The sequence below is a fragment of the Panthera tigris genome, chromosome B1 (assembly GCF_018350195.1).
Source record: "Panthera tigris isolate Pti1 chromosome B1, P.tigris_Pti1_mat1.1, whole genome shotgun sequence".
Lineage (NCBI taxonomy): Eukaryota > Metazoa > Chordata > Mammalia > Carnivora > Felidae > Panthera > Panthera tigris.
The window spans coordinates 41,252,490-41,279,536 of NC_056663.1; the positions used below are offsets into that span (position 1 = coordinate 41,252,490).

Sequence of the window (27,047 nt, forward strand, 5' to 3'; positions counted from 1 at the left end):
TTGAAATAATAAGGAATAAGAGCCTGGATAAATATAAAAGTGTGAAATTAAAAAATTTATGACATCTTACAAACCTCTGGCATATGTCTAGGTTTCTTCATTTAAATACTTCTTATAGGGGTGCCTGGGTGGCTCAATTGGTTAAGTGTCTGACTTCAGCTCAGGTCATGATCTCATGGTTTGTGAGTTTGAGCCCCGCATTGGACTCTGTGCTGACATCTCAGAGCCTGGAGGCTGCTTCAGATTCTGTGTCTCCCTCTCTCTCTGCCCCTCCCCTGCTTGCACTCTGTCTCTCTGAAAAATAAATAAGCATTAAAAAAAAGTTAAAAAACCCCACTTACAGGTTTCTTGTTGGAGCACTAAAGATTTTAATTGAGTGTTCATTAATTGAGTGTTCATCCTCTATCAAAGGCTAAAGAATAGATGATTAACTGTATTCCATATCACAGAACATTATCTGGGTATTTTACTATTAAATTAGCTAGCAAAGATAATGTAACAACTCCACCTTTAGAATAGTATCTCAAAGTGACAAAAACTGTTAAAATTTTCAGTTTCTGTTAGATCCAGTTCAGTTATAAATATTATCAGCTGAAAATACTGAAGTCTGGTCATGAAATTGTGTTAACTGTTGATATTAAAAATTATTTTAAGTGTTTATTTAGAGAGAGAGAGGCAGAATGTGAGAAGGGGAAGGGCAGAGAGAGAGGGAGACACAGAACCCAAAGCAGGTTCCAGGTTTTGAGCTGTCAGCACAGAGCCCCATGCAGGGGTTTGAACTCATGAACCCTGAGATTATGACCTGAGTTGAAGTCGGATGCTTAAACAGGTGAGCCACCCAGGCGCCCTAATGTTGATATTTTCTGAAACAAGACCCAGAAGCTTTGGGTCACTTGGTCTATTGCAGCTGGTGTTGCTGTGAGCACTGTCCTATGAGCTGCTAACTTGTTAGAATCAGTAAGCTTTGGATGTGACCCATGGAGCTCTGGGAAGGCTGCAGTGACTTTGGACTTGTCCCTCTTTATGGGGAAGTGAGATCATAAGTTTCCTCATCAGCCTCTCTTTCTTTCATCTTAGACATGTTTACATGAGAAATTCAGCTTAACCCTGAACTTCCTCAGCTATATACTGCTTCTAGGCTGGAAGTTTAATTCATTTATTTTAAAGAGCTCTTCACCTGTCTGTAAGCAGGAAAAAGCCATTTGTCCATACTTTTCACTTTTTTGGGGGGGTATAATTAGAAGTAGCAGAATGCAGAGGCCCGTGCTTCTTGACAATGAGACCAACAAGACAAATATGCTAGAATGTTTAGAGAAAATTGAAAATAGAGACCTAAGTGAAATCCCAGGGGGTGGTGGGTATTGTGTCCAAATTATCAAAGCCCATGGTGATATGAGGATGTTAGCTGGTGTGTATACATAGTAATTTGTATTGACAAATACATGTGGTTGTTTTTGTAATAAAATTTATAAAATTTGTAAACGTATAGAAAATAATAAGCCATTTCACATTACAAATTCAATCTAAGCCCTATGCTCCTTTTTCATACCCCATTATCTTTCCTCCCTCTCTGTGGGTAACCACCAGCTTCAGTCAACTTAGTGTTTATTGTTCCCAGGCATATGGACATATTTTACCATATATGTGTGTATCCAAAAATAACATGGTAATAATGCATGAATTGTGTGTACATATATCAATTAGTATAACCATGGAATGTCAGCATAAAGCAACTTTACTTTTGTCTCCAATATTATTTTTGTGCCTTTACATTGATTTGTTGGGTAAAGTTCTTCCCCTGCCCATGGATGAAAACTGAGGAAGGTCCATGATTACTCTTGTCACTTTTGGTTGAAAAAAAAAAAATCCCATGATCATTATAAGTCACAAAACACAATCCCAATTCAGTAATTAAAATGTCTAGGGGACACCTGGGTGGCTCAGTCGGTTGACGTCTGACTCTCGGTTTCGGTCAGGTTGTGGGATCGAGCCCCATGTCGGGCTCTGCACCGAGTGTGGAGCCTGCTTAAGATTCTTTTTCTCTCTCCCTCTGCCCCTCCTCCCCATCTTAAAAAAAAAAAAAAAAAAGTCCAGTTTGTTATTATCAGAACCCCCTCTGGAGAATAGTGCCCTGTTCGGGGCTTAGCATTGACCTCTGTTTGCCATTCGGGCACTCAGCAGTGGCAGTACCCAGATCAGTCACAATGAGAGGAAGTCTGTGTTGTTGAGTCATAGGTAACTTCCACCTGTGCTGCCATGATTAGTTTACATGGTCCCATGGTCCCATGGGGCTGGGAAGAGGCTGACTGCCACCAAAGGACTCTCCATTTCCACAGTGAGAACCTCTTTGTGGTGGATGCTATATCTAGTGGGCATTTACATGGCATATGGATTTCTTCACACTCTGAGACCTTTCCTAGAGGTTCTTCCAGAGTGTTCCTCTACTCACCAGCCTTCCACTTTTGTCTTCCTACATCCCCAAGCAGCTGGCCAAGTAGCCACCCCCACAAACCAGTGAACCATGCTTAGATTTCCTGCTCATTCATTCCTCTCATTGGAAGCCAAGAGAGCCTGGCTGATGCAGTCCACAGGGATCAGTTTTCTAGAACATAAAGGAGCACAAGGAGGAGAAAGAATCTAGAGGGGCAAAAGGAGACTATCCAGCCCACCACACATGCTTGAGTCTGCATCTGGGTCTCTATTCTGTTCCATTGTTCTGTGAGTTTATGCTTGTAACAGTGCCCCATGCTAAGTACTGCAACTCAATAGATCTTGCTAGTTGTAGGGCATGTCTCACATTTTCTAGAACCAGCATGTCAAGTCCCATAAAAAAATCGTATTAGAACTTTGCCAGGCAAATAATTCTTTAAGTTCTTAATACGCCTATCTTTGGAATGAATTGATTAGGCTAAATTTGTCCCTAAGTGCTCCCTCTAGTCCCAGAGGCATTTTTCCTTTCTGTCTTTAACTGTTCCATATAGTTAATATGCAGCTGCATTGTTATCCTGACACCACACATTTCCTTGATAAATAGAAAGATTGTGGTGAATTCCAAGTCTACATAGAACTTGGGAATAGAAATCAGTGTATACAAGCAACTTTTTCTCCCTCCTCAGAGTTTTCTCACAGAATCTCTATCAAGGATGATATTAATATGTAGCTCTTGCCGGCAGGGTTTGGTGAAGTTTCTGTCAATATGGTTTCTGTTGGGAATTCTGGTTACTTAAAAGGCGATTTCTCCTATCCTGATGTAGTCCCTCCATATCATTAGACATTAAGTGAAGATCTTTTTCTGCAGTATTAAAAATGCCCACAACATGCTGTTAGGCCTTTCCTAATGGTTTAACTGAAGCATCACTCATTTTAAAAGTAGACAGCAACATCTATAATCATGTTGCTTTTTCAAGCACATAATCCTAAGAAATTAGGAATTAGACTAAAACATTTGTACATTGTATGAGATATTATGCAAATGTGCACACCAATCCTTTAATTGGAAAGAAAAGGTCACATTACATCTGTTTTTGAGTCCTTATATATCACAGAATCTAAGCCTCTATGGTTATGTTGTTTGACATTTGGCTGTTCTCAGAAGACTAATTGCCAAAACATTTTGAATACAAATTATGATGTTCATTTCCTAGCAATAAATGGCTCTGTGAAAATATGGGGTAAGAACATATATACATGGACAGAAACATTAAGATCAAGAGCAGATCTGGCAACCAATGGACTAATTTTTTAGCTCCCCCCTGCCCACCTTCTTTTTTAAAAAAGAACTCTTTGTAATTGAAACAAAAAAATTCTTCAAAGACAGGTGATTTACGATTCTGAAGATTAAAGACTTCACTACCAAAGCAAAAAGTGGCAGTACAAAGTTAAATAAGTTTTTATAAGGTCAGTAAATACTTCTATTGCTCAGATGCTACTTTAAAAAATCAGAAAATTCTGCTGGCATAAATTCATTTTAACTTGACAGTGACTCTTAACCAAAAATCATTGGTTGTGCCTGATTTATAAAATTATTTCTTTTTGCACAGTAGAGGCTTTTTTTTTTTTAAAGCAGACATTCAATTCCTACAGGGCTTCCTGGTTGTAGGTAGAATTTCATAGAACTTCACATCTGCACCATTTGAGATATATGGGAAGAACTTAGGATACAATACAGAAGAGCTATAACCTTTATTAATAATTCTGTGTTTACTCATTTTGAAGCTAACGATCCTAGAACTTAGGTGGTTAAAGAACCTACCTTTTGGCATTTATAATTCACAGCCCATGTTTGCTACCCTGTACACATTTCCAAGTTTTGAGTACTGTGGAGTACTGTTGTAAAACCACTTACTACAGCTTTGGTGGGAGGAAGAATAAAATCCCTCACACCTTACACATTTGCAGATTAAAGTTGGTTTCTGTGTAACGCTTATATTTATTGTTTATCCTCCAACCAAACACAGATGAGGACGAGGATCACTTATTGGCAACGTCAATGATACACAGAATAATAAAAAGGACAAAGTAGGAGTTGGTGGCTTATTCATTATTTACATACCAATGTACTTCAGATTTTTTTGAATGTAATTCCTTTCCTTTCCCTGGGAATTCTTATCTACAGGACACTGGAATCCTCAAGAGTAGTTATCTCTATGCAAGTCTACTTTAGTGGAGTTTAAACCGCAGAGATCTTTCTAGTCTTAGAACTTTACAAGGGGAGTATACAAATCACTATATGATCAAGTCAAACACCTTACTAATCAAGATGTAGTGAAGTAACTCTGCTAATGACCAGTCAGCCTATATCTTACTCACTTAACAAACCTGTTAAATAGATTTAACACCCTGCATGATGATGCGTGGTTAGGGATAGATCCAAGGGTAGGTAGAAACCACTTCTGCCCTCATGGAGTCTGAAGGGTTAGGGTGGGGCAGGGAAGAGCAGTGTATAAATGAAATCTAGCACCAACACTCTGACCTCCCTTATATGGACTTAAAACAACAAAACAGGAAACAAAGCATGTTACTCTTGACAAACTATGACTTTAGGCTAGGAGCCAGGGCCAAGTGGAATACAGAAGGAACTTAATTCAGGTCTAATGACCTCCTTTCTGAATACTGGCCACCTGAGTACTATTTACTATTTATTAGTGTAATTGGGAAGCTGAAAATCTTATAAAGAAAAATAATTTCACAAAAATCAGAATATGGACTATATAAGCAGTTATTCTCTACAAATGCACTTCATTTTAAAAACAGTCATCAGATGATCCAAGATAGCTAACAACTGATTTTTTCCTAATGAAACATCCTAATCTTTAAATTTTTTAAATGTTTAATTTTGAGAGAGGGAGAGAGAGAGCGCGCGCGTGCACAGGAGTGGAGGAGGGGCAGAGAGAGAGAGAGAGAGAGAGAGGGAAATACAGAATCCGAAGAAGGCTCCAGGCTCTGAGCTGTCAGCACAGAGCCCAACGTGGGGCTTGAACCCATGAACTGTGAGATCATGACCTGAGCCGAAGTTGGACGCTCAATCGACTGAGCCACCCAGGCACCCCAAACATCCTAATCTTTTATTTCCTTAATCGAATACATTTTTTACTATTAGGGACTATTTCTTGGTGTTTATATTTAGCTGAAATATCTGCCTCTTATGAGATAAAGCATATAAACTGAAAAGTGTGATGAATGTAAGGTGTTTAAAAATCGTCTACACAGATTCTACAAGTATTATCTATCTGCCAAATTTAATACTGTATCACTTTACCAAATCACAACAAATACGACACAGAGACAATTTGTTTAAGAAAAGTTTTACTAATGTGTTATTATTTCAGCAAAGTTATTGCAACAGGTTTAAAAGGCAGAGAGATACACTATCACAGGCTATAAAGTAACAAAGGAATTTTATACAATTAAAATATTACACAGACTGATGGGATTTACTGAATAACAGATCCATAAAAGAAACTAAATCTGAAAGATTAAATCCAGTATTAGCACCTACAGTATCTCTGAAAGTAAAACTTTTAACTGTTTCATTCTTTCCTAATATATTTCTTAACTTTCTTGCAAATACAGTGCTCTCAAAACCCCGAAGATGAATGGAGGGCATAAGAAACCCTGACACTAAGAACATACAGCCAGAAGAACTATAAACACGAACTCGGACTTGAGAGTTTTAGTTGGAAATCACTGAACTTACTGTACTTGAACCAATCCTAAGATTTCTGTGCACTGAATACTGTATATGAGGAAAAGTCTATGAATCATAAGGTTTGCCAGTAGGGACAGTTAAAAATTAGCAATATACGGTATTATTCCTATCAAATTTTTTTCTCATAAGTTATATTTATAACAAAACTATAATTAAAATATTTATTATACTTGCTTATTACACATTCAGGGACACAGCAGGGACATTTATGTGTTTGATGGTTTAGCATCCACTTTATTGTGCTTACTTATTTTTGTAAGGAACACGCAACACATACTACATCTTCCCAACATTCAAGGTAATGCAATAACAAAATTCTCCAAAGAAAAATAACTGGAAATTGCATTAAATACTGTTTTAATTAGGAATAACTGTTATAATAGAACAAGTAACATTATACATTGTTTTTCCAATGAGCTTCCGTTGGAGAAACTGAACAGCAGAAATAGATCTTTAAGATTTTGGCCATGGCAAAACTGGTAGGTCTATGAGATCTGGGAGATGCGTTAGCAAAACCACAGACACGGCCTACCTTTCACCAAAATCCCGGAGAAAAGCATTTTCTGAATTTGGGGGAAATAAGACTGAACACTGGCTAAGATGGGACTCGCTGAAGTCTCAAGCCACCTGGGAAGCTGGCCCCAGGAATGAGAGAACCACTGTCCTGGTGGCAGGTAAGAAATGAATTTTGTGTTGGGCTGACCAACGGCTTATTTTATTAACGGCTTTGAATAAAAAAAGTGAAATGCTTCATTATGTTTTCTCAGAAACTAATCAAGAGATTACAGAGTCCTACACAATTTGGAGACACAAAGTGGATGCTGAGTGACCAGAGGTCACTCCAGGTGTGGAATTTTAGAAAGTTAGTCCTTGGAGTAAATGGCACCGTGGCTCTGGCAGCAGATACAAAGGAATGATGCTCTGGAGAGGAGGTAGGGGACACTCTGTGATCGGCCAGTGGATAGATGAGGGTCCCAGCTGGAGGAGGGATCTGTAGTTAGGAAAAGGAGGAGTTTTAGAAAGGGATGCTAAAAATAACCTCTAAAACAAGTCTCTCACACCAACTGATCAGAGGTCCTAATAAGTGCGCTACGGTCTATCTAACAGAATACTTGGATCTGTACTAATTGACTAAGCAAGTACATAGCCCAGCAGTCCAGAAATGCAAGCCCTGTATATTTCTTATTCTTTTTTTTAAGAAGGATGATTCTTTTTATTTATTTTGAGAGAGAGAGAGAGAAAACAAATGAACACGAATGGGGCAGAAAGTGAGGGAAAAAGAGAATCCCAAGCAGGCTCTGCACTGTTAGCATGGAGCCTGACATGGGGCTTGAACTCATGAACTGTGAGATCATAACCTGAGCTGAAACCAAGAGGCAGAAGCCTAATCAATTGAGTCACTCAGGCACCCCAAGCCCTCTATATTTCAATCTCTGACCAATCACACCATAAAATATAGTACAGCACAGGGTGAAGTAGCAAATCTGGGGCCAGGCTGCCTCAACTGCTGCCTACTAGTTTTTAGCTTTAGATAAGTAACTTAAGTTCTCTGTGCCTGAGTTTCCTCATCTGAAAAAACTGGGATAATACTACTACTTTGTAGTGTTGTTGTGATGATTAAAATTAAGCATTTAGAATAGTGCAGGCACATAATAAACACCAACAAAAGTTAGCTATTTTTATCATCACTAATTTATTGTGACAGAATGATACATTCCAATTTTTTAAATAAAGAAGATAATCCAAAGAGAAAACACCATCAATCTTTAATAAAGATATTTTAAGTGTTTTTTTAATAAAGGCCATCTCCATGATTTGTGTATTTTCTTTTTTTGTTGTTAAAATCATTAGCTCTCATATAATGCTTCAACCTGCAGAAAACTTAGAGACTTAAGAAAAATGGCAGAATCGAATTAATTATTCTTACAGTTTCTCCCCCTCCTCCAAGACCTCAGCCCATGCTAGATCCTGGCCCGAGGAACACACAGCTCTAAAAACCAAATTGAACAAAAATATTTGCATTCATGAAACTATCCAGAAGTTCCTAAAGTAAATCTTTCCCATTTCAAAATTTCACAGTTGCCTAACTATTGATAGATTAGTCTCTGGTGTGTAATTGCTCAAAACCCCACACCACCTCAGAAAGACATTATATTTAGCAATAATAGCTGCAAAACGAGTCATGACAAATGGGTTGTGCCAAGTCAACACAGCTGCAATTGATAAAATAAACTTATTCCAATGGCACATAACAAAAACCACACTTTAAGGTTCCCGGTTGCTCAACTGAGAAATGCCAGTTTGGAAATTGTACACGAGAAAGTGTATGAACAAGTAACACTAAGTGTTCCCAAACAAGCCCTTTTTAAAAGAAATGAAACACATGGCAGAGGATGTCATTATTTAGATTTTCGGCTTTCAAAGTCAAAGAATTCAGGTGACAATTTCACTAGTGCTAAAAGGCGGCAGCCTTGGAATGCTGGTTGGTTTATAGGGTTTGATAAATTGTGCAGGGGCAGACAAAATGTATTTTGAAAGAAAGTCTTGAAAAAGAAAAGGGGAAGATAAACAATAATCTGATGAACTCTTCCCTTTCCCCATGTTTCTGCTGCTGCAAGTACTTATACGAAGTATGGTGTAAAAACTGGTTTTCCAGTCAATCAGGCTTGGGTTCATATCCCAAAATGTGTTAAACTGAATGATTTTGAGAACACCATATAATCTGTTTGTACCTTGGTTTGCTCATCTGTGAAATGGAGAAAATACTTTGCAGAATTCTTATAAGAATGAGAAATACCATTTGTATAATACCTGGCACAGAGCAGGTGCTCTCAAAGTGGCAGTTATTATTGTTGTTGCCCTGGAAGGAAGAGTATGTCTGCTTTGGTAGCATCTGTTTCTGTGCTGTGAGTTAGTGACACATACCTGCAAACGGCCAATCAGGAAAGTACGGTAGCAGAGCACTGCAGAAAGTGTGCGTGACTGAAATCAGCAGAAACCATGAGGTACGATTTTCTGTTACTTAGAAGGCTATGCTCATGTACTATGGCTTCCACGTGATTTGCTTACAGACTCCCATCAGTATTAACTAATGTATTTCTCACTTATTCAGAGTCATTATATGGATATAGAAGAACATAAATATTCTAAACAAAAGAATTACATTTATGGTTCTACCCACTAGGGGTATGGTTTCTTCTACAGGGCAATGAAGCCACTTAAATAAATGAAATATTCAGAATCTCCCCCTCCACTCTGAAATGTTTCTTTGGTTATTAAAGCCATTCATCATATGGGCAGGGCAATCACTGAAATGATTTTTATATGCAAAATCCAACTATTTGAATGTCTAGGATTGCCTTGAAATACTAAAACAAGAACCCCCCCCCCCAAAAAAAAAAAAAAAAACAAAACATGCCCTAAAACAAAGTAAGAAAACCAGTCTGAAAATAGTACAGGGGGAAAAAAATCAGGATTAAATTCTAGATCACCAAACGGAATTTGGGCTAAATACACATTTTAAATATAAAGCCAATATAGGGACTATGCCATAATCTAAAGATTTATTTACCATGCAGGAAAGAAAATTCACGCATGCTATAAATGATAAAAACTGCATATACGTCATATAATTTTATTTTTACCTTTAATTCGATGGTTTATCTCCCACTGCTCATGCCTCTGTCTTCATAAATGGTGATTTCAATCTAAACAGCATGGCTGTTAAGAAAACACACTGTAGAATGGAACATATAAAAGGGGACCATGGCAAGATGGTGTGTGTGATCTGTGCAGTCTTTGCTGTCAATTCGCTTTGCTCATTTTTAAATTATTAAGGATTTCTCCTACCCAAGTTAAACATGATGCTTTCTCCATCTTGCCAAAAACTTCAAGAAATGTAACTGCCTGCAGTACTCCACATGTCCTCCCTCTCAAACACTGATTATTTATTTTTTGAAGAAAGAAAAAAAAAATTCTGGAAAAAGATGCTATAGTGTAGAAGCTAGAGGGTTCTTGGCTGAGAACTGAAGGAGGTAATGAATTCAGGGGTTCAAAATGCCCTGAAATTATTTGCTAACTTTTTCCTGGGAGAGGGTTCATGACCTCTAAAAGTTTAAGAACCACTGCTGTGGAAGATAATAAAACTGCTGAAATTATTATCAGCTGGAAGGCCTGGGATTATCTGACCTAGGTTTTTAAAAAAATTTATTTTACTCATTACTCCAGTTATCAAGTTAAATTAGTTTTCTTGCAATTTTATTTACCAAATTCACTTAGTGAGTTTCAAAGCTTACTGCCTCTAAAAATATGCACAGTATGTCAAAGGTAATGAAATGATACATCTGGCAGCTGTAACTGATTTCAACTAGTCAGATGAACCCCCATGGAACTGCAATTCATTTGGATGACAAGTCTCACCACACATTATGAGTTTATGCATTTCAAAGAGGCTATAGGTTCAGAGTTTCTGCAGCTGAAATGCATTACTCATACCACCCCCATTATTACTACAAGATGCCCTCAGAACCACCAAGAAAGACGGTAACCAGAATATTAAACAATCCAGAGACCTGCACAATTGCAAAGGAAGGAGACTTGCTTTAAGAAAAATGTTGGAGACAAGAGGCTTATGGTAGGTATGCAATTCACACAGAAGATTCCTAGGGCAAATAAATACATGAGAAAGGAGTTAAATTCTCTCCAGGTGATGCCCAAGAGTACCGTCAAAATTTTCTTTTTATAGATATTTAGACCTTATGATCTGGACTAAAAAGATACAACTCGAAGTCCTCTCTCAATGGGATCTGTCAGGAGGAGGCCTTGGGGAGCATATATCTTCTCATTCTGCTCTTGAATGTATTTGGACACTTTCTTCAGAACCTGACAGAAAAGAAACACCACAGCTTTTTATGTCATCATCAGATTTTACCTTAAGTAGCAGCTGGATCTCCAAATACTCAGGCAGTGGAATTAGTTTTCAAAATCAGAAATAGATATTCATATGGAGGGATACAGCTCTGAGTATGTGGCACACACCAGTTGTACACAACATTCAGCACAGTTTGATGGACTCGGCGAGTCACAAGTTATCTTCAATACGGTGAAAGTGCAAATGCACACAAAAGCATGAGTGCCGGCCCCTCCTCCCTGCCCCCTGTCATCTCAATCCTGGATACAGAGAAATAAGTGGATGCTCACATACACAAAAGTTAGTTGTACTTTTCCCTTTCCCACTCATAAGGTGTTGTCAATGTGATACCTTCTAATACCAAGAGTAGTTCTTGGCCTTCCGTCCCCTTTAACACTGAAGAACTGCTGTTCCTCTTGTTTGTATGTTTTCATCAATTGTAAGTAATGATACAAAGTTAGCCCATAACAAAAGATAGAAGATAGCCCAGTTAGTTTAAAACGGAAAAGTTTATTTCCTTTGTAAAGCACGTGACTGTCAGTGGCTATGGAGTTTCTGATGACAAGTGTCTTCCATCATTTCCGTGTCTGCATATAGTGCTACTCTGTAGTTTGCTCTTGTGTCCTCGATGGGAACTTCAATTTATAAGTTTAGCATTAAGGTTGTAAAAGTCAAAGCAAATGCAGACAAAAACCAGATAGGATACAAAGGAACTTCTGGAAATTGCCAAATCTCCAGCTTTAATAAGGGCAATTTTGAGACCGATAAGCTAGGGGAAAATAAATCTTAAAAGTTATATACAAAATCAAAGAGTTACATGTTTTATTTCAGATTCAAAGTCATCATAATAACCCTTTTTTGGCTCTAATGTTCAAAAAGGCTTTGATCCAGTTCTTTAATTACTATACATTTTCTTAAATTCATACTACCAGAATACAATAAAGTCACAGATAAGCGCAATCACAACATAAAGGGGAAAAAGAACTGTATGAAAATAGTTGGAAATTAAGAAACAATTTAAGAGTGGGTCTACAATGCACCGGGGCAAACTAACAAAATTAGGATGTTACAATTTAGGTACTTTCGTATAAATTGATTTAGAATTTTAAACACTAGGTAGTCTGTATAGTGGATTTTCTTACTGAAGGAAAGTGAAATTTAAATAAATTCATTCAAGTTACATCTTTGGGAATACTACAATCTCATGTTCTAAAAGAGCATGATATCATTAAAAGAACAGTCTGCAGGGTTAAGTAGTGAATTAAGAATACCACCACTTCCGGGGCAGCTGGGTGGCTCAGTCGGTTAAGTGTCTGACTTCGGTTCAGGTCATGATCTTGCAGTTTGTGGGTTCGAGCCCTGCATCTGGCTCTGTGCTGACAACTCAGAGCCTGAAGCCTGCTTCACATTCTGTCTCCCTCGCTCTCTGCCCCTCCACAACTCATGCTCTCTCTCGAAAAATAAACATTAAAAGAAAAAACTTAAAAAATACCACTTCTAAAGAATTTTTTTTTTTTAACCTAATTACCTGAAGTAATACAAATATCATTCTATTTTCAACTCACAAAGAACCTGAGTAATGCTTGGTCTTTATGGGCAAAAAAAAATCTTAGGTACATTTTATCAGTTTATCAATCATGCTAAAATAACAAATGTAAGGAAGTAGCCCATAAAGGTGCCCAAGTCAGGACGCTCAATCTTCTGTCCAATTTCTTTCCCAGCTTATCTGACAGAACTGGAAATTGGAGAGTCGGTGTACCCTCACTCCAGTACCTTTACACTAGGGGGTGGCAGTCAGAAAAGCGTCTGCATGGCTGGTTGCAAAGAAAGGATTCCTTCAGAACAGCTTTCCTCCCTCACTCCTTGGGCACAGGTTACGGGCAAAGAAATAGCATGCCTTTATTTCATTCAAGCATTAACTTTGATGTGCAAAGTTTTTACTTAAACTTTAATAACATTCATGTGCACTTAGGTATCAGTTCAGAAACAAAACAATGTCTTCTTTTTGCATAAGCTCCAAATCCTCTTAATATTGCTCTGGGGAAGGCAGGACTGTCTTAGTCTCTTCAGCAACAAGAAAGCTTTAACATGAGTAAACTCACACTGCATCCCAGGCAGGACAAATCAGCATGCTCACTCCTAGGAAACTTTATGTTGACGTTTTGCTCACAGTTTATTATTTTTGGTAAATCAATGTCAAAACAAACAAGAATATTGGACAAAATTATCTGTTATCCTCAAACCCTCAACAAAACCTCAATCTGTGTAATATTTACAAAGCTGAAGACAATCCAACCTCAGCAAAGACTATTTATTATCCTCCTTGAGAATATTAAACTGGAGAAAGCCTCAAGAAGAAATACAGACCTTTAAGAAAAACTATCCTAAGTGCGGCTAAGCAAGAACAGCAGGATCTTAGTATTTTCAGAAAATATCTAAGTTCCTTCTAATTTGTTCCTTTTACAGATTACAGCACATAAGCAGAAAGGATGTTATGAACCAGGCAGACAGCTACTGAGAGGAGAAGCTTCTACAAGCCCATTTGTTCCCCAATTATAATGGCCAGCAACAATAGAGAAATAACACTGAAGTCTTTATCTTCATTTTAAATCAATAAATAGCACATTACAGGGGAAAAAAGCATGATTGTTCTAGTGAGTTTTAAAAGGCTTATTTACAATTTCAAAAAATTTAACCCACATGACAAAGCGTAAGTACTATTATATTAGGCTTTCTGTTTGTAGGTTAAAAATTTTAGTCTTTAAAACAATACAGACTAAATGACTCAAGCCTGTTCTTTCATAAAGTAGAAAATAATAGCACAGAAATTCCTAAGGGACAAACTGGAGGGAGGGAGAAGGCAGCTGTTCTTACACTTTTATCATTTTATCAAAACTACAAATATACATTTAAAATTTTTCTTTTGAAAGTATAAATACATTATATCTTAATTAGGACCATTCCAGCTGTTCACTTTGCGTGATCTAGTTATTCATTGTCCAGTAAAATCACCTACTTAAAACATGTAGCCACACCTTAAATTTTGGTTTCTTGACGAATTTTATTTGGTCTTTACTTGCTTTATAAAACCCCATAAAAAGAAACTTTGGTTAGACATATAAAGTAGTGCCTTCTATATTGCCTATGAACCCAAGTGAAAACATATATTAGGATCAATTTCCACTTTATTTCTGATACTGAGAACTGCCTTTCAAGACTAGTAATTAAAGGGATATATATATATATATATATTTTAATTTTAATTAATTAATCAATTTTTAGTAGGCTCTGCACCCAATGTGGGACTTGAACTCACAACTCTGAGATCAAGAGTTGCATCCTCTACCAACTGAGCCAGGCAGGTGCCCCCAGTCAAAGGGATTTTAATTAAAAGCTACCAAATGTTTTAGCAGCTAAATAAGCCAGCAGCTGCTAAAAAAGATTACTCATATTTGAAAAAAAATTGTATATGAGTTCACAAATACCTGATTAAAACATGTATGTGTGTATATATGTAAACACTTAAGTTAGTGTATGTGTATATATGTATATACACTAAATTCTCACTTATTTTAAAATTTTATTTTTATAATAATATCTCTATTTTTATTTTATTTTAGAGATAGAGAGCACATGCACACACTTGTGCAAGGGAGAGGGCCACAGGAAGAGAGGGAGAGAGAGAAAGAGAGAGAGAGAATGAGAGAATCTTAAGCCGACTCCACGTTCAGTGCAGAGCTCAACATGGGGCTCGATCCCACAACCCTAGGATCATGTTCTGAGCCAAAATCCAGAGTCAGATGCTCAACCAACTGAGTCACCCGGGTACCCCTTAAAGATTTTATTTTTAAGTAATCTTCACACCCAACGTAGAGCTCGAACTCGCAGCCCCAAGATCAAGAGTCGTTCGCTCTACTGACTGATCCAGCCAGGTGCCCCTTATATTTATCTTAAGAAAACACTATTTATTATTAAGCATCTACCATATGTAAGGAAATACATTAATTCTAATACCCATTTTATAGTTGAAAGAATTCAGATTAATTTGTCCATGATCCTATAATTAGTGAATGAGTTGGCTGGAACCCAATTACCCATTTCTTTTTACAACTGATATTAGAAGGAGGTTTCTGTATCTATTTCAGTAAATGCACATGGATAAATAAAAGCTAACTGAAATTGTATTAACAAATGTGAAATGTAGTGAAATGACAACTCTACCAGGCTTGAACAAAATACTCTCTCTGGAGGATGTAATTCTACTTTAAATTGGCAATATTACATACTTCTTTAAATGACCATCCCCAGATGACCTAGTTTCTATCCATATGAATTCAGCCTTACCCTCCCCTCCTACATCCAGCTTCTCATTCAATCTTGGTTCTACTATCAACATATTCCTTGAATTTGTTCACTTCCTTCTATCTCTACTGCTCTGTTCCCTGTCCAAGCTATCGTCATCTCTTGTCTGGATTTCTATGGAGCATTGTACCTGGTTTCCCTACTTCCACTTTTGTATCTTTTTTTCCCTCCAGAGCAAAGAAATTGCTTTAAAATGAAAATCTGATCATATCACTCTCCCGCTTAAGACCTTGAAATAGCTTCCCCCCTGCACTGAAAATAAAGTCTGAATATCTTTCCATGGACTACACACTCCTACATGACACAGCTCCTTCCTTACCTCTCCAAATTCACCTACAGCCCCTCTCTTCCACACTGGCCTTCTTACAATTCCCAGGACCCATCATGCTCTTTGGGCCTTTTTATTTACCATCTCTCTGCCTGAATGGTCTGGACGATTTGTAGCCTTCACTTAGCAGCTTAAATGTTACCATTTCAGTGGCCTTTTCTGACCACACAATCTAAATTAGGTCTCTCCTATTATTTTCTATCATGGGAAAGTTTGTTTTTTTCAAGACGTTTATTGCCATTAATAATTTAGTTGGTTTTGTTTCCTTAACATCAGTTGTTACCACTAAATTATAAATACTACAAGGTCAGTAACGATGTTTGTCCTATTCCATTATATCCCCTGTGCATTGTTTAGCACATAGTAGGCTTTCGATAAATATTTATCAAATGAATGAAACCCTTGTCCCTTCACTCAGCAAGTGTACTATTAAAGAGAAGCTGCTAAGACAAAACACAGACTGAAAGCTGATACTGATCCTTTACAACTTCTGATTTTGAATATTAAACAGGAATGAAAGTTGGCTGGTTCTCTGTATAATATGGAGAAAAATATAACAACTAATTTAGTTATTTAGATATACCCTTTTTAGTAAAACTAACACAATTCACGTCAGGATGCTAATGAATATGGCAGCATCTCCAGCCAGTAACTCACAAAAATAATTTAGCTGCAACTCTCTGCTCTCTACTACACAGAGTGCAAGACAACCACGGTGACAGTTCTGTTGTGTGGGGTATAGTACAGATACCCGTATAGCATTTCAGTTGCTAAACATGCTCAAAATTAAACGATGTATTAGGGGTTTACTCTGATTGACTTAAATTCATTCAATACATATTCAGTGAGCACCTAATGCACCCAGGGCATGGTGTTATGCATGAAGAGGGACACAAAACAGTTAAGGCACTGTCCTTGACCTCAAGAAAAATACATACTTAAAGGGCAAATAAGAAAGCAAACTGCTACATTCAAAAGTCCAGAGAGGTAAGTGCCAGGAAAAGAGACATAAATAAAATGCGGGGATACATAGGTCAGAAAGATACTAATTAGAAGAGTAAGGAAAGGTTACAGGACAGAGGCACCTAAGGGTTTGGTGAGACTTGAACACAGGGAGAGTGGCACTATAGGTGGAGGAAAACCTAGGAGGGTATGCTTGGTGCCCAGCGAGGAAGCGGGTTTGGCCAAAAGATACAGTGAGAAAGGGGCGGGAGAAAGCTGGAAAGGGAGGCCTGAGGTCAGTTGGAGAAAGGGCTTGAGCTCTACTCACTGGCAGTGAATGGGAAGCCAGGAGAGGCCTCCGAATTTATAGGAGTGCTAGAGGAAGTAATGCAGTGTCCATGAAGGCAGCAATAGATGGTTTGGACAAGTGAAAGAATGGAAGAAATGAAACTCATCACACTATTTCGACAGTCTAAGAGGTAATAAGGGCGTACATTAGAGCATTGGCAGAAGAAATCATGAAAAGTTAATGAATGGGAAAATGGCAGATATTTCAGTCTTTGACAACTGATAAATTTTTCCCTCTTCTTCATCCCCCACACCTAAAGATGGTACTGAAAAAGGAAGGGTGTTATTAAACAAAATGGGGAGGCGTGAGGTTTGCTTTTTGGACATCTACATTGAGAAGCTGGCACCTCCAGGTCTAGCAGGCAGTTGGAAAGAAAAGAGAAGAACTCAAGCTGGAGGATAAGACTGAAGACAGAGACTTGGGGAAAAAAGTAAAAGGATTCTCAAAAAGCTAGATAGAATGAGAATACAGATCTTCTACAATCTTAAGTGTAAGTCAATTTGAACATTGGTATGTCAACTCTATGTTAACAGATGAATTTTGACTGGTTTCTGAAGACTCAGGAATCTCTACTATGTGCTCTCTACACAGGAGCAATGACAGAATTTGAATTATTATTATAAATGCCCTTGAAATTTTATGGCAACTGTTATAAACATGGATATATCAATTCACCTTTTTTATGATTTTAAGAGATTTTGTGAAAACAAAGGTTGGCTCACCTTCTCATAATGAGTTTCCATGCATAAGAAGATGGTGTAGGCTGTTAGGCAAGCCAAACAGCCTTCAAGATATGATTGGCCCCCAAGCTTCTCTGCTTCTGCATAAAGGTTATTTAGAGTTCGAACTGTTTCTTCAAACTGCTGCCTATCAATCTGTATGGAAAAAAGAATTTAAAGTAAGTTTTGGAAAAAAGATCAGCCACTCACTAATGCTGGCTATCACTAATTGATTCTGCTGTTCTGTCAACATTCTTATCTAATAGTTGGCAAACCTCCTGGATGATTAAATCAGGACCTATGTTACTGAAACTGCTTAGTTTTTTTTTTTTTTTTTTTTTTTTTTTAAATCTTATCCCTCTTATGGACACTGGATATCTTCAAGGCTCAGTATGGTGTCTCTTTATTCTCTATACTGAGTTTCAAGTAACTTAATAAAATTATACAATCCTTCCATTTTCCATTCACTTATATTCACATTTACTGAGCACCTATCATCAGATGTTAGGACAGGCCTTTGAGGAAGATGAACAAGACACTCAGTCCTCCAGGAGTTGACAAGTCATGTAAGCAGAACAGGTATGTAAACATAAAGACATAATAAATTGATAAAGTACTACAGTGGGCACATATATAAAGTATGGCGGGAGCACAAAAGGAAGGAGAAGTTCTCTTTATCTGGAAAGGACAGGTAATCTTTTTATTGTTTTAAAGTTTTTTTTAATCTAAATTCCAGTTAGTTAACATACAACGTAATATTAGTTTCCGGTGTACAACATAGTGATTCAACACTTCCATACATCACTTGGTGCTCATCACAAGTGCACTCCTTACTCTCCATCACCTGTAAGTTGGTTTGCCTCTCTCTCTCAGAGCAGGTAATCTTAAATTGAGTCCCTAAACACTGGAATTTACTAAAAGCTCACACTGAACAAGGCAAAATCTCAAACTATCACACAATTCTTCACACCAAGTCATTCCTGTTACCCTTCTATTCAGTGACACCATTATCTCACATTGACCCTAATACTACCATTGTCTTCCATTTTCACTCTAATCATCTGCTTTCACTTTCTTCTGCTAACAGTACTTTCACATCTCAGTGCTCTACCCTAGGATTTTCATCCCATTAGTAGAGTATTTCATGCCACACTATCATTCTTGACAACAAAGGACAACTTATCTGTCCTTACTATAGGGCCCCTCTCACACAAACTCCCTTATTCCTGAAACGAGTAGAGTAACTCCTTACATATGAATTCTCTCCTTTATGAAGTCTATACATATAGACTCAGAAAAAAGTCAAAGGACTTCAATATACAGTTTGAGACAAAACAGTCCCACGAACATAATTTTTTAAAATGTAAAACAATTTATGGTCATCATCCTTAAGCTATTAAAACCCTTTAGGTTAGAGGCAGTTGTGATCATTGTTTTGTTCTGAGCGTGGAAAAACTGTGAGGATGTGGTGAGCCAACGGCATGAAAAACTTTAATGTGAACTTTAAAATGGTGGTGGCTCTCCTGCTTTTTCAATAGGAACTACTTTTAATTTCCTAGAATATTAAGAGTTTCTGAAAAGGGCTGGATGGGCAGAGATGGTGTGGGAAGCCGCCACTTGAAGAACGGTCATTTGGAGAATTGACGTCAGAGTTCTCATTCCCTGAAAATGAATTCTATTCACTCTGCAAATAAATATTTGTAACAAATTGTTATCTTTACCCAATTATACCTAAAATAACACCTTCAGTTTGTCACATCAGCAAATCCACAAAAGTCTAAATAATTTCAAACACTCACAATTGATTTACTTAAATGTTATGATCTGATAAGGAAGGTTCCATTAATTATTTACATTTCTTTGGCTTTGTGATTCAAAACCATGGGCTCCAACCCAGAAACATCTTCTTTCAGATCAGAATTACTGATCATACTAGAAACAAGAATTCTTAAAAAAGCTATTCCAAGACAGTAATGCTTTATAGGATGGAAACAAATCATAGATCATTAAAGAAAAACAAACCAACCAACCCACCAACATGAAGGACTTTTTTAAAAGGTTAAAAAAGAAATTTAAAAAGTCAGGAATTTCTTTGAAAGATTACTAAAAAAGGAAAGGGGAAAAAAGGTAAACAGCATGGTAGACAGCAGCAAGAGCAAAGGACCTAACATATGAGGGTTCAACAGAACAAATGTGGGCATTTTTCTTTCACTCCCTTCACTATGAAAAATACCTTTCAGTATTCTCTCTTGGGTACCTGAAGACTGATACATATGCTATGACAAAATTGGGAGATTTGTGAAGTGGGAGCCCAACATAAATTTGGACTAATAAACATTGAAAATCAGAATGGAAGGAATCAGACTCATTTTCCCAGAAATTTTGTTTCTTGTTGAATGATGTGGTAGAAAGCATGGGGCTGAAGCTTAAAGTGATCACAAGTCAAAGGTAATTTCTATGAACCAGATGCAGACACATATTTTAAAGGTATGTAGGGGAACAAATGCTTCAATTATAGTTGACTCATTTCTCTCCTACCCAGACCCAGGGTGTCTAGATGTCTGTATTTTGGCTAAAGTTAGACTAAGGCTTTCTTTAAGAATTGTCCTGGCAACAAAGTACTTAAGCATCAAAGTGTTACATTCTAACAGGCAACGGAAAAAGTAAACTTGTTAACAGGCAGAACGTGCCCTCACTCTCAGATTAAAGGGTACAAATGCCTGTGTGTGTGTGTGTGTGTGTGTGTGTGTGTGTGTGTGTGTGTGTGTGTGTGTGTTGCTTTAAAGTAATACAAAACATTGTATATTAGTTTCTTTCTCTATTAAATTGCCAAGTGTGATGTTCTCACAAAAGGAAAATCAGCCCCAGTGGCAGAGCAATCAGTACAACTTCTAGGGTAAGGAGTAGAGAAACAAAGACAGAAACCTTCCAATTTTCCATCAAACAAAGCAAGGAAAATTTAAACCTGTAATTTAAATTTGATTTCAACACATTAAAAGGAAAATCAAAAGCTCTCCCAAGCAGTTTAAAGCATAAACTAGTGTTTTAACCCAAACATTTAAAAAGAAAAAAAGAAGAAAAATCCCTCAAAGACACAATTGAACAGCACCAAATAACACTCCGTATAGTACTCAGAGTCATAAGCAGTTCTGGTCTATAATCTGAAGTCAAAGAAGTAAAAAGGCCTCCAGAATTTAGAAACATCAATTTTCTATAAAAATCAGTGGAGTACTGTGACTACATTGTGTTTCTGTATTCAGACTATAAAATAAAGGCTCTACCACACAGAGTGGAAGGCTAATGTGTTTCTGCATACATATATTTGGCTTAGTTATGAGTTAGAAGTTTGACTTTAAAACCTTTAAACAAAGAAATCTTGTAACATCCAAGTAAGTGTATAGTTTACACTATGATTTGAAAGTACATAAATAGTGTACATCAGACTTTCCATAAGAGGCTTGCAAATAAAACATTTGATCCATTTCATACAAACCCTAACACAGAAAACATGTATGTTAACTGTGATGTTAAATTATTTAAAGAAAAAAAAAAAAACCAAAACATTTGGTAGCTCTAGCCAGCAGGCATCGTGCTCAATTTCTACCTCTTCAAACCACAGTGGAAATGTCCAGCCAGTGTCAAGCTGAGTTAACTCATAACATTGCAATGATAAACTGTAGCATTTATGTGGCATTTCACAGACAAACTAATATGAAATCTTCTTTAAAAGGCATATCTGATCTGGGGCACCTGGATGGCTCAGTCTTATTAAGCGTCCTACTGCGGCTCAGGTCATACCTCGCAGTTTGTGGGATTCAAGCCCCGTGTGGGGGCTCTGTGCGGACAGCTCAGAGCCTGGAAGCCGGCTTCCCACTCTGTGTCTCCCTCTCTCTCTCTGCCCCTCCCCTGCTCATGCTCTGTTTCTCTCTCTCTCTCTCAAAAATAAATAAACATTCAAAAAAAAAAAAAAAAAGAAAGAAAGAAAAGAAAAGCATATCTGATCTTTCATTTGCATTTAAAGAAACATACTTGGGTCACTAACTTGACCACAGTGTTGAAGGACACTATAATTGATATACATTGATTTCCCAAACTTGGCAATCAGGTAGAACAACCTACCTTGTTACAAGCTGATTTTAAAGGACTGCTACACATTTCTCTAGCACAGAATCATCTACACCCACTTATCCCATGACCAGTATTTCTTACTCCCACACCCACAGCACACCTCATCACCTCAGTCGCTCACTTCCCAATCAAGGAGAAAAGAGCACAAAACTCTGCTCCCATCTTACCAGAAACTGATCTCTGAAAAGTAAACTGAATGTAAGGTAACATGGCTCAAGACCAAAAGATCTTTCTTTGGGTAGGTGAGCACATGCGGGCCCAAGAAAACACACAGTCACATATGCTCACTTCATTGTACTTTTAAAATAAAATTCACTGATTTTTTCCCCCTAACTCTTAAGAAAGAGGAAACAGTGCCTTCTTCCATTTCTGTGTGCAGAGTTGTCTAAGGGACCTATATCCTGAGGACAGTTTCAATATGCAAGCATCAAAACGCAGGTGGCTCCCAGTGATCTTAACTGGGAACAACAAGTTGAAGGCCTTGTTCGGAGACATTTCCCTGTCCAGGCCGATCTACTGTTCTAGGTTTTTCAGGTTCCAAGAAAGCCTGTCTGTAACTGTCTGGCACAGCATTTAATAAACCCTTTCTGCTGAGCAGTGCGACCAGCACAATGGCCACAAACGCCAGTCACAAGAATGATGATGATTACTCTTGCGTGGCGAAGTAGGAGGTCATAGTTTACAACATGCTGAGTTAGGTGGCTTGGAACCTCAGGAATTAGTTCCTCATCACTGTTGTCAATAACCCGGGTGGAGGTGTGGAGACGGCCGGGTAAGAAGACAGCTGGCCGGGTACAGATTCCCGGCACTCGGCACCACCGAGTTCTATAAGGCCATCACACTCAGGGGCTTGGCTTTATTCGTCCTCCTCCAAACACCGCATCTTGCTTAGTGGCTCTCCTTTGACCAAGGCACCTCCTTTGCCTGCCCCTCCTCAGAACCGCGAGGCAGGCATCAAACGGGTCTGGTGTCGGCCCATACTCCCTCCCGTCCCTGAAGAGTCCCCCTCCCTCGCCCCAGAGCAGGTGTGGGGAGCCAGTCTGCGTACCCGGTTCTCCAGCTCCGCGGGGAACTTGGTCTGGAACTGGCAGCGTGTGCCACTGCTGTAGTCTCGCTGAATGAATACCTTCCCGGACACCGGCGCCTGCTGCGGCCTCATGGCGAGGACAGGACGGGCGCGCTGCGGGTTCGGGGAGACACCAACCACGGGTCAGATCCCCGGCCTGGACCAAAGACAGCCGCCCCCCCCCCCCCCCCCCACCGGCCAAAGCAGCCCAAGGCCTATTCCGCCCCACTCCCCTTCACCCATGCTGTCACCGCGGGCCTTTAGCTACAGCCCCGGCCCAGGCCCCGCGCCCCCCACAGCCCGGTTCGGCCCGGGAAACACGAACCCGCCTCCTCTGCCCTCCAGCTGCAGTCGCACCGCCTACGCCGTCACTTACGTCTTGCCGCAAAAGACCTCTTTCCCCGCCCCTCAGCTCGGCGTCCTGCCTCGAGGCGAGGACCCACCCTCTCCTCGGCCGTAAAGCGACTCTGGTGAGGCTGCGCGCTGCGGGGTGGAGGCGCGCTCAGCGGGCGGGGCCCAGGCTGACTCCGCCTCCCGCCCCTCCCGGAGGAGTCAATAAGGAAGGAAAAGCCTGGGCGGGGCGGGGAAGGGGAGAACTTTGGAGCGCGGTGTCTTGCCGACGGTTGCTGAGGTCTAAAACTCGGGATTTTCCACGTTGTGTCATTTCCTTGTCACATTGTGTCATTTCCCTATTCATCGTCCAGGTAGTTTTTGATCACTGATGTAAGGTGTTATTTTCACTCTTGATTGGATGTCCTAGCTTGCACGTGGGACACCACCCAACTCTATACCAAATAAACTGCTCACACAAATTTGTAAACAGAAAGCAGAAGCCTAGGGACTTCTTTTGGCAAAGGGGTGGGAGGAAGAGAGGACAAAGAACCTGCTTGGGCTTTGTCATCCAGCATCCTTCCTCCAATTCTCTGAGGTGTTACTGATCCTCCTACCCCAAGATTTCCATCCAGTACCCCAGTCTACATCCCTCAGGTGGCCTGAGAGGACAAGCAGTTCTCATTTCCTTGACCACTGGGGCTCTCACTTAACTCAGCATACTTTTGCAAGGCAGCCAAGGAGACCCCACCTTAAACTCGTCTGCTGGTGCTGGCTGATATAACTTGTTAGCACGACTATCTATCTCATCCTGAATTTTATATATTTTAAGAATATTCTCTTACTGTATTTTTAAAAGTTTTATGGAAATATAAATAGCATACAATAAACACAATGTATTTGAAGTGGACAATGTAATAAATTCTGACATATATATACAACCATGAAATCATCTCATCATCTCAATCAAGATTGTGAACATTTATCTCCCTCAAAATTTGAGATTCCTTATGCTCCTTTGTAATCCCTCTGCCCTACCCTTTTCCCCAGGCACTGATCTGCTTTCTGTCACTATATGTTAGTTTGCATTTCCTTGAATCTTATGTAAAATGTCAAATGTTTCCATTTGCTGTCTTTCACATAGACAGTATTTTGAGATTCATCTGTTGTTGTGTTATTATGAATTCATTCATTTTTGTTGCTGGATAGTATTGCATTGTATGGATTTCCTATTGTTTGTTTGTTTATTCATTCATCTGTTGATGGACTTTTGAGTTGCTTCCAGTTTGGGGCTATTACAAATAAAGCTGCTATTGGACATTCATATTCAAGTCTTTGTATGGACATATGATTTCATTTCTCTTGGCTAAATATCTAGTGTTTAACTTTTTAGGAAACTGTCGAACTATTTTCCAAAGTGGTTGTACCATTTTACATTCACACCAATAGTATATGAGGGTTGCCCCATGTTTGTATAGAGATATCCTCTTGTAGTTATACATTTCATTTTTCTATGACTAATGATTTTGGACATCTTTTCATGTACTTATTTGCCATTCCTATATCTTCTTTGATGAAGTATTTGCTCTAGTTTTTTTGCAATTTGTGTTTGTTTTCCAATTATTGAGTTTTGAGAGTTTTGTTGTATATTCTAGAGAATAGTCCTGTATCAGATATACAATTTGCAATCTTCCCCGCCCCCCCCCCCCCCCCCCCCCCATTCTGTGGCTTGAGTTTTCACTCTCTTAACATATCCTTGGGTTTGGAACACATTAGGGTGCAGATATCTCGGGAAGGGCATTATTATGCCTACCACAGGTATGGATTTAAGTTCATTTTTTCTCCTCATATAATTATCCAGTTATTCCAGCATTATTTGTTGAAAAGTCTCTCCTTTCTCCACTTCATTGTCTTTATAGCTGTGTCAAAAATCAGTTTTTTATATGTATATATGTGGCCATTTCTGGATTTTCTATTCTGTTCTATCATCTGACCCTGTTTTGCATTAAAGACTAGGGTTTATCTCTGAAGTTGATACTTTTTTACTGATTCAGTAAGATCTCCTTGACCTCTAGCCCCTAGTAATCACCATTATACTGTCTGTTTCTGTGAGTTAGACTTTTTTTTTTTTTTTTTTAGAGTCCACGTATCACTGAGATCATACAATATTTGTCTTTTTGTTTGACTGATGTCACTTAGCATAATGTCCTCTAGATTCATTTTAGGTTGTTGTAAATGGTAGGGTTTTCTTTCTCATGGCTGAATAATATTCGTATTATATATATCGTATTATATATATTACATATAATATACCTATTATATATATGTATTATATACATATATATGTGTGTGTGTGTGTGTGTGTATATATATATATATATATATATATATATATATATATATAATTATATATGACATTTTCTTTACCCATCCATCTGACTATGGACATATAGGTTGTTTCCATATCATGGCTATTGTGACTAATGCTGCAATTAACATAGGAGCACAGTTTTGTCTTTGAGATACTGATTTCATTTCCTTTGGATGTATACCCAGAAGAAGGATTGCTGGACCACATAGCAGTTCTATTTTTAATTTTTTGAGGCAACTCCATGCTGTTTTTCATAGTGGTTGTACCAATTTACATTCTCACCAACAGGGTGCAAGGGTTTCCTTTTGTCTACATCGCCCCCCACCCCCCACCCCAGCACTTGTTGTGTGTTGTCTTTTTGCTAAAAAGCCATGCTAACAGGTGTGCGGTGTTATATCATTGTGGTTTTGATTTGCATATCCTGGGTGATTACTGATGTTGATGAGCACCTTTTCATGTACCTGTTGGGCATTATGTGTCTTCTTTGGGAAAATGTCTATTCAGATCTTTTAATCCATTTTACAATTGGATTGTTTACTTATGCTTTGCTATTGCACTGTATGAGTTCTTTATCTATTTTGAGTATTAAACCCTTATCAGATATGTGGTTTGCAAATATGTTCTCTTATTCTGCAGATTACTTTTTAAATATATTAATTGTTTTGTTTAGCTCTGCAGAAGCTCTCTAGTTGGATATAGTTCCACTTGTTTATTTTCGTTCTTCTTGCCTGTGCTTTTGTTGTCATGTTCAAGAAATCATTGCCAACACCTATGTCAAGGAGCTTCTCCCAGTGTTTTCTTCTAAGAGTTTTATGGTTTCAGGCCTTTTTTTCTTTGGCAGCATTCCATGCAGCCGAGGAAGCTGGGCTCTCTTTCACATGCTCTCACTTTCCCTGAGGGAGAAATCACAGGCTGGGAATGTCTCTCTTGGCAATTAGCTGTGCATCTTTTGGGGGAGAGGTGGTGTAGGCAAAGTGAATCTGTTCCTTTTATCCTCTTCAATATGTCCAGTCTTGGATTCTTTCTTTCTTTCTTTCTTTCTTTCTTTCTTTCTTTCTTTCTTTCTTTCTTTCCTTTAAAGGTGTGCTGGAACTTCTCCACTGGACTCCCAGACTTACCCAAAAACACTCTCATCCCTGGATGACTGTCAAAATTGGTGTTCTTTGGGGGAAAAGACAATAGAAAACTCCTATTTTTCTATTTTGCTGATGTCACTCATTTTCTGTAGGTATTTTATTATTAAAAAATTTTTTTAACATTTTATTTATTTTTGAGACACAGAGACAGAGCAGGAGAAGAAAGGGGCAGAGAGAGACGGAGACAGAATCTGAAGTA

The 27,047-nt window shown here is 38.5% G+C and overlaps 1 protein-coding gene across 3 annotated transcripts; it reads right to left on the reverse strand.

The window, feature by feature from the left end:
* Positions 1–5,788: 5,788 nt before the first annotated feature.
* GOLGA7 (golgin A7) lies at positions 5,789–23,411 on the reverse strand. Of its 3 annotated transcripts, none has more exons than XM_042983385.1 (6): positions 23,388–23,411; positions 22,994–23,125; positions 17,821–17,973; positions 10,988–11,089; positions 9,853–9,915; positions 5,789–7,199 (listed from the first exon to the last, which is right to left on the reverse strand). In XM_042983385.1, exons 2-5 carry the CDS (start codon positions 23,102–23,104, stop codon positions 9,868–9,870), a joined length of 414 nt encoding a protein of 137 aa, XP_042839319.1. In that variant the 5' UTR covers positions 23,105–23,125; positions 23,388–23,411; the 3' UTR covers positions 5,789–7,199; positions 9,853–9,867. The 3 variants fall into 3 exon arrangements, with proteins under 3 accessions (XP_042839319.1, XP_007097114.1, XP_042839320.1); XM_007097052.3 differs by having other exon boundaries at positions 23,337–23,388; XM_042983386.1 differs by having other exon boundaries at positions 9,853–9,920; positions 23,337–23,388.
* Between the last annotated feature and the right edge of the window lie 3,636 nt (positions 23,412–27,047).